The sequence below is a fragment of the Centruroides sculpturatus genome, unplaced genomic scaffold (genome assembly GCF_000671375.1).
Source record: "Centruroides sculpturatus isolate CEXI.00-Female unplaced genomic scaffold, Cexi_2.0 scaffold2318, whole genome shotgun sequence".
Classification (NCBI taxonomy): Eukaryota; Metazoa; Arthropoda; class Arachnida; order Scorpiones; family Buthidae; genus Centruroides; species Centruroides sculpturatus.
The window spans coordinates 41,010-48,737 of NW_019386454.1; the positions used below are offsets into that span (position 1 = coordinate 41,010).

Genomic DNA, 7,728 nt, shown 5'->3' on the forward strand with positions numbered 1-7,728 from the left:
AGCGGAATAAATATATCAAATATTTTAATGGATTTTTTAAACTCCTGTCAACTATACAGAACTATCGTAAAAACATACCAGTAAATTCTTATCGGTTGGGTTAAGTTATAAATCTACTTGCTATTCACGTAATCGGCCAAATATCTAGCAGGCGGGCGGCTAACAGCCCAGAACCGGTCGTGGATAGAATTGGAAGCGTTGTATGTGTAGCATCAACCCAAGGTCGTAGGCTTCCACTAGCTAAACCGGGTGAGGTTGGTGCTCCGTAAAGCACATGCGCAAATCTGGCTTTTTGGATGCTGACAATACAGCACTTCCACTCTGCCACTAATATTCGAATATACAATAGCAATCTTATCTTTTTTTCACATGTAGTTTAGAAATTAATAAGATACATAATGCGGTTATAATTAAATATTGTGCGATTATTTTCATATAATTAAAATTAATATGTATTTATTTTTTAGAAAATACAAGGGAAGTGGCGCATCCACCGCTTCTAATTACGGCACGCCACTGGTGTAAAGATATATTCTTGTTTGTTATTATTAAAGCTAGAAATCTAGACACTAAAATCCATATGTTACAATTTTTATAGCTATTTATATGATCTTTAGTGCCTAGCTTATTACTAGAGATCAAATTTGGTAGCAATTACTACTTTCCTGATAACATTTCTACTGGACATAACTCCACAGCCCTTCTAAATAAATCTTATTTTACTACTTTTTGCTACTTTTGATTTTTTTTCGTTGAATTTTTCTACAGGAAACTTGTAAATTTTTGTATTTCAAATGTATTCTTGCAACAAAAAGGATTAACATTGCAGTTTACCAATTGACAGCACTAATTTCACTAATGTTAGTGCAAAGTTGCCAAGTCTAGTTATCTCCCATAAAGTAAATAAAGAGCAGAGATTACACTACCACTCTTTTACATTACTGCCACAAATTTAGCCAGGAATTCAATATGGCCATAGTGTATTCTTTGGACAAGTTTCTTAAAAAACAAAACAATATAAATTCATACAAAATATGTAGAATACACATGTACTCACTCTGCTATCAGACTCTTAATGAAGACATAAAAAGAAAAAAAAGAAAATAAAATAATATAAATAAATTATTCAGTAATTTGCTTATAACTGTGCTGCAATGTCTGAGTGGCATCTTCAATGAATGACCATCTTTGACCTTGATCTATGGAGACAGTTTATTGCACTAGCTCTATGTACAATACTACTTACTCTATGATATAGCGAATTTAAAGTGTGAAAAAAAAAGAATATTTTATATATATATAAAATGGTGTCACACCATAAAATTAATAATGTATTAACATCAAGTTATTATTAACATGATATTATTTAACATAACTAAAATATCTGCAAAAACTAAAATATCTGCAAACTGTAATGTCAGAATACTTGTAATAGTGATCTGGCCTTTATAATTTCATATTATAGTTTTCTTATGAATATCATTAAAAATTTAGAAGTTTAGGAGATGACACTCAAACTTATCCAAGCAGTTCAAAAACAGTCATCACAAACTTCCAGAACAAAAGGAATGCTGTACTACAGTATAATGCAGTGCAGATGATGTAAGATTAGATACAGATTCAAATATCATTGCTGCATTTAAACGGTCACCTCTAACAACAGCTGATGTTAAGAGATCATTTCATTATATAATATATTGTGAATGAAAAATGTGATAGATTTACTAAAAAAAAAATGCATAGATATATATGGTGATTCACTATAATAGCACAGTAGAGCATCGATTATCTGACTCAATAGGGGACTGGGGTTGGTCGGATAATTGAAAAGCCGTATAACCGAAAAGTATGAAAAAATCCATTATTAGTGTAGTATATTATTATATCCTATGTAATTAGTATATCGCTATTAACCAACTTCGTGTTGAATTTTCATCGATGTTAAGCCTAACAAAAATTTTTTAAAATAATAATCGTCACTATTGTATTGTTAAAAATTAGAAAATTAAGCCTCGCTTAAATACTGGCTCCCTTTCATGGTCGAATGAGTGCTGCCAGTTAAAACACGTAAAAATACTATTAAAGTAGCCAAGACATAGCCAAATATTGTAGCGCCATATCACTAGCGGACATTTGAAATTTGCCGACTAGGACGGTCGGTTAATCGGGGGTCGGATAATCGAGGCTCTACTGTAAGTTACATAATGTTTTTTCATCCTACTTATAGTTCATCCTTATGTTATATTGTAATAACAAAAAATTATACAACACTATTACAATATAGCATTATGTTATATAATAATTTAAACCATCTTCAATTTTCCATCCAGCTGGCAATTATATAATAATTGCCAGCTTGATTGCTGAGGCAGTTAAAAAGTTAGTCTACCATTCTGAAAACTAGAAATAAATGTGGGAAGATCAAAAACTCATGAATTTTTTAGGGTTCATCATCACTCAGCTGGCTGAACCCACAATGGGCTTGAATAATGGTCCTCTTAAGGCAGATAACGTTATATATATGTAAATTATAAAAGCAGAAATTCAGAAATTTCTTAAATATCTATACAAAAGTCATAAAAGCAGAAAAAAGTAATGTGTATGTGTATATATATACATACACATACATACACACACACACACACACTACTTTTATGCCAAATTTGATTACTTACACGTACATGCACACACACATATATATATATGCATGCGTATGTAAGTAATCAAATTTGGCATTATATGATTTAATATTTATATACATAAAGCCAATTTAACTGCTGTTTAAATGTATCTAATGCATTCTAAATACAAAATTTATATAAAATAAATATAATTGAATATATGAATTATTAATGTTTAAAACATTTGCTTGAAAGTAATTTTTAATATTAAATAATTCATTTTGATAAAAACAACTTACTAACAAAAACAGCAATAAAATGTAAATATACACCCACAACTGCCGTTGGGCTAAATTTAGATGTAATGATTATAAATTAGAAATTCATTTCTAATTTATAATTTATAATCATTATATCCAAATTTCGCCCAATCAATTACGGCAGTTGTGGATGTATATTTGCTTAATATATTGGGTTTTGGTTGTGTATACTTGAATAAAATGTAATAAAATAAAAATAAATAAATAATAATGATAAGTTATTAGCATTATAAAATATTAAAATCATAAAATACTTACTTCCATTATCTACAAACCATCTGCGAGAATTACCCATTGGGTCTTGTTTCTTAATTATTCTAACAATGTCATCTTTTTGAACTGATAAATCTAAGATATCAGTTGCCACATATGAATCTCTAACTATGTACAAACTGTTTGATGAATAATGAGACTTTAGGTAAGTACGTTGACTTTCAGTCTGTTACAAAATTATAAAATAAGCTATTATAAGATTTTTACAAAATTAAAATTATAGAAAAAAGAAATTAACCTGAGTATTCAATGGTGATGAACCTAAACTTAAACGATGTGCAGTTGGTGATGTCTTCTTTGTCAATGTGTCAGTCTTCTTTGTTAAAGTATCAGTTTTTAACAAAGATGAATTACTTGCAAATATCTGGCGAATTTCAGAAGAAAAATCAGATAGTTTTGCAGATGCCAAATTATGTTTTACTTGAAATGTTTCTAAAAATTCTGTTCTATTACCAATGATCAAAGGAAGCTGAAAAAAATTTTTTAATATAAATTTTATATTTTCTCTAATAGTAAATTAAAAATTTCAAGTAAAATTAAATAACTACCTCTGTTAGTTCAATCATTTGTTTTGCAACACGCCCAAGAAAAGTTTTTCTCAATTGAAGGAAAGCTATTACACTGAAATTTAAAATTTCAGTAGATAATTCACATAATTTTGGTAATTCATCTAAAAGTTGACTATTTAGAGCTTCATATGTATTTTTCATCAACTGCTGTTCTTCACAAAGCTGAAGAAATAATTTAATGAATCATTTCATTTGAAAAACATATACACAATTTTTGCAATAATCTTGAAATAAACAGTATTTACTGTTTTCTGTTTAGTCACATCTTTGTTACGTTCTAATCGATTTGTACATGCTTCATAATCCAACAGTTTGTCATACCGCTTCTGTATCAAATTTCTTGGACCATTAAATGTTTGTAACAATTCATTCAGTGGATTTATTACATGCCTTTCCATTGATATTTTCTAATAATAATATTAATAAATAGTGAAATTATTGTAATTATTGAAATTACAGAAAAAAACAATATTGTACAAATCCTTAAATAAAAAAGAACTTACAAAATCTTCCCAATACTGAGTTACTATAATAAAGTGAGTTGTCCTCAATTTTTCAATTTCTTGTTGGGCATTTCTTTGTTGATAAAAGTTTGCAATATCTTCAGCCACATTTAATGCTGTCATTCTATAATCCTTAAGATATGAAAAAATAATGCATTTTTATTTTTATGAATTATATAATTAACTCTTAAAAAATGTATAAATTTCAGCTAAAAACTATTTTTACAAAAATAAAAAAATTCTCATAATATAATTACAATCTAATCTTTTGAGATATATTTTCCTTGATTAGTCTATACAGAAAATTTTCAGTAATTTAGTGTGATTTATTGAATAAAGATAACTCATTTAGTTTTGAAAAAAAATTAATGTGAGAAAAACATATTAAAAATTTTAATAAAAATAATGATAATGACTTTTCACATCATTAAAGATAAAAGAAATTTATCAAAATAAATTGAATAAGTCTTGATATTAATTAAGTAATAATTGTTTGAAAAATTTTTAAATTAATTCATTTTTTTAATCTTATTAGGAATCTGTTTTTTAAAGAAGGATTTTATTTAATGAACTAAGTCACATTGTTTACGTATAGTTACTGTTATTAGGATTTATAATTTTTACGTTTTTTGAAACTAATTTCTGATCATCATTTAATTCTTAAAAAAACAATTATATCATCAGTTCTTTTTAACATTTGAAATTATACACTTTTTTTTTTTTAATATTTAAATTAAAAATTTTGTTAAATACAAATTCTTGAATAAAGGTTATGATGATGAAGTATATTTTAAATTTAAAGATATTACAGCACTGCTGATTTAAAAAAAAATCAATTTAATTGATTTATATTTTTAGAAACTAAGTACTATTACAACAAACTTATTCACATAGGGCCAAATTGATTAGAAATGATTATTTACCAGTTTAACTTTTGTTTAAAAAATTACCTACTAACCAACTAATCTGTTTTTTCTCTCAAATTCTCACTTTTGAAACTAAAGTGCAATCATGATTTACCTGTGGAAAATTTTACACATAATCATGGAATGCATCATAAACTAGTTCAGTAAATACATTAAAATTCAGCAAAATGAATTCTGTGAAGATATATATATATATATAATCACTGATGTAATAATTTTTCATGTTATTTTTATGCAGATAAAGTAAAACTTTTTAAAATTAAAATAAAAGTAAATGAAATTTGAAATGAAAATTTTATGATGTATTGCATGAAAAAAAAACTACAAAATTCAATTAAAAGTTATCTATATAGAACAATAAAAAATGTAAGCAATCTGTAAAAAAATCAATTGCTGATGCAATTTTTTGATCTTCTGTTAGCAGTGAAAATACAGTATTGATCTTATCTATAGTATATTAGTTTAATCCATGCCTATAAAATTTACAGTACATTTAATCATAATAAAGTCACACTGCTTCAGAATTGTGTAAATTATAGTTAAGACCATGTAAATTATAATCATACTGTATTACATTTTTAGATTAGAAGATATTTCTTACAAATGAAATAATGAATAAATTCTCATTTTATAATTTACATGACTGATATGGCTGTGAATCTATTCCTCTCACAAAGGCACTGTTAAAAAGAAACTGAATTATTTAATAATAGTATTATGTATTTGAAAAAAATTTCAAAATAACTATAAATGAAAATTGCAATATAACATTAATTCTACAAATTAAGTAAATTTAACAATCAGTTAAAATTTCAAATAAAATCAGATTTGGAAAGAAGATAATGAAAAAATCCTTGTATCTCCAGATAAAACTATACATTTAGAAAAAATAAACCATTCATATTTACACTTTGAATGATCATAACTTTCATTTGTAACTGTCTAAGACTGTGTACTGTCAAAGTTCTACTGAAATTTAAATTGAATATTGTGTATATATTTTATGCTTTTTTTCAATATTGTTCACTTTTTGAAGCATATGAAAGTAACACACAAACTATGTTAGTTTCATATGCTAAATGCTAAGATGGTGTATATTTAAACAAATTTAAATTGAAGTGATAAAGAAATGTGCAAAATAATGGAAAATTTATATTTAAAATAATATATATTTCATTTCATAAATCATATTTGAATCATTTTGAATGTTACTATCACTGACATAATTTTGTATTAGGTTTTCATTTACACTATGTTTGAAGTGATTTAAATTATGATCTCAATATTTATAAAATTTTCTACAGTAAGATTTTGTGAATTATCTCTAAATAATTGTACATTTTGAACAATTCTTAATATAACCTTGATAAAAATCAAATAATTCCTAACTAGTTAAAACTTTAAAATGAAACATTTTTCAGTTATTCACAAATTTAATTTATACATTTAAAACTTACTTGCATGCTTTCATTAAAAGAATTAACATCTTTCAGGAATATTTTAATTGTTTTCTCAAGACTTCGAAAAGTTTTCTCAGCATCTTCAAACATTTCATCTTTTGTCTAAATTTTATATATTAAAAATTTGTATATATTTTTTTTTGAATTATTCAAATGTTATCACAAATTAAATGGTTAAATTAAAACATACTACAGTAGTCAAACCAATTGATGATGACAATCTCATACCAAATCTTGATGACTTTTTCAAGATAGAATGAATAGTAAATTTTGAAATCCTTGTAGATAAACTTGTATCTGCAGATTTTCTATATTTGAAAACTAACAACGATAAATTTTAGTTTTTAAAACTTGTTAAATAATTTACATAATAATCTATAAACAAAATATCTACCTAAATCTTTACGACGTTTGAATTCATTAATAGCAGTTGCAACATCTGTCATTAAGTCAACAGCTTTACTGAGTAGTTTTTTATCTAAATGAGAATCTTCAGTACACTGAAATAAAATTATTTAAAATAAATTTTAAAATTTATTAAATTATTTTAATCTAATAATTGAGCTAACCTTAACTAATTCATTTAAAAGTAGAGGATATTTAAGTATTCTTTGNTCGAAAAATTGTATAGTAATTTAAAATTTCTTGAGAATAAAAAAAATTATAATTAACAAGTGTTTTTTTGATATCTGAAAGTCTTTGCAATACCATGCCTCATATTACTATAGTTATAAGTTACTAAAGACTACATTGCTATCATAGGATTCTGTTGTGACAAAATTTTTCAAGCTCATTTTTTGTAATAATAAATTTTGCAATATAATTTAATAAAGCTCTGTAAATCTGTGTAAACTTTATACTAAATTACTGTACTGTATATCCATCTTCTTGTTTTCCATGTCAGTGAAGAAAACACCCAAAAACTCTGACTTTTGTAAATTCTGACCACCTTCACCCCCTATCAGTCCAAATTAGCAGAGCTTTACTGTATTTCATTAATTTTTATATGTTTATGATAATATATAAAATAACTTTTCAAAATACCAATTAGTTGAT

General features: G+C 25.5%; 1 protein-coding gene across 1 annotated transcript in view; it reads right to left on the bottom strand.

The window, feature by feature from the left end:
• The window catches only part of LOC111615020 (dynamin-binding protein-like), a gene marked incomplete at its 5' end in the record, with an annotated part of 16,188 nt that extends 8,907 nt beyond the window's left edge, over positions 1–7,281 (bottom strand). The window contains 9 exons of the mRNA XM_023356394.1: positions 3,200–3,380; positions 3,453–3,683; positions 3,763–3,945; positions 4,029–4,190; positions 4,287–4,418; positions 6,670–6,774; positions 6,863–6,993; positions 7,067–7,172; positions 7,242–7,281. Coding sequence (XP_023212162.1) covers positions 3,200–3,380; positions 3,453–3,683; positions 3,763–3,945; positions 4,029–4,190; positions 4,287–4,418; positions 6,670–6,774; positions 6,863–6,993; positions 7,067–7,172; positions 7,242–7,281 — 1,271 coding nt within the window. The remainder of the gene's footprint in view (positions 1–3,199; positions 3,381–3,452; positions 3,684–3,762; positions 3,946–4,028; positions 4,191–4,286; positions 4,419–6,669; positions 6,775–6,862; positions 6,994–7,066; positions 7,173–7,241) is intronic.
• Positions 7,282–7,728: the final 447 nt, after the last annotated feature.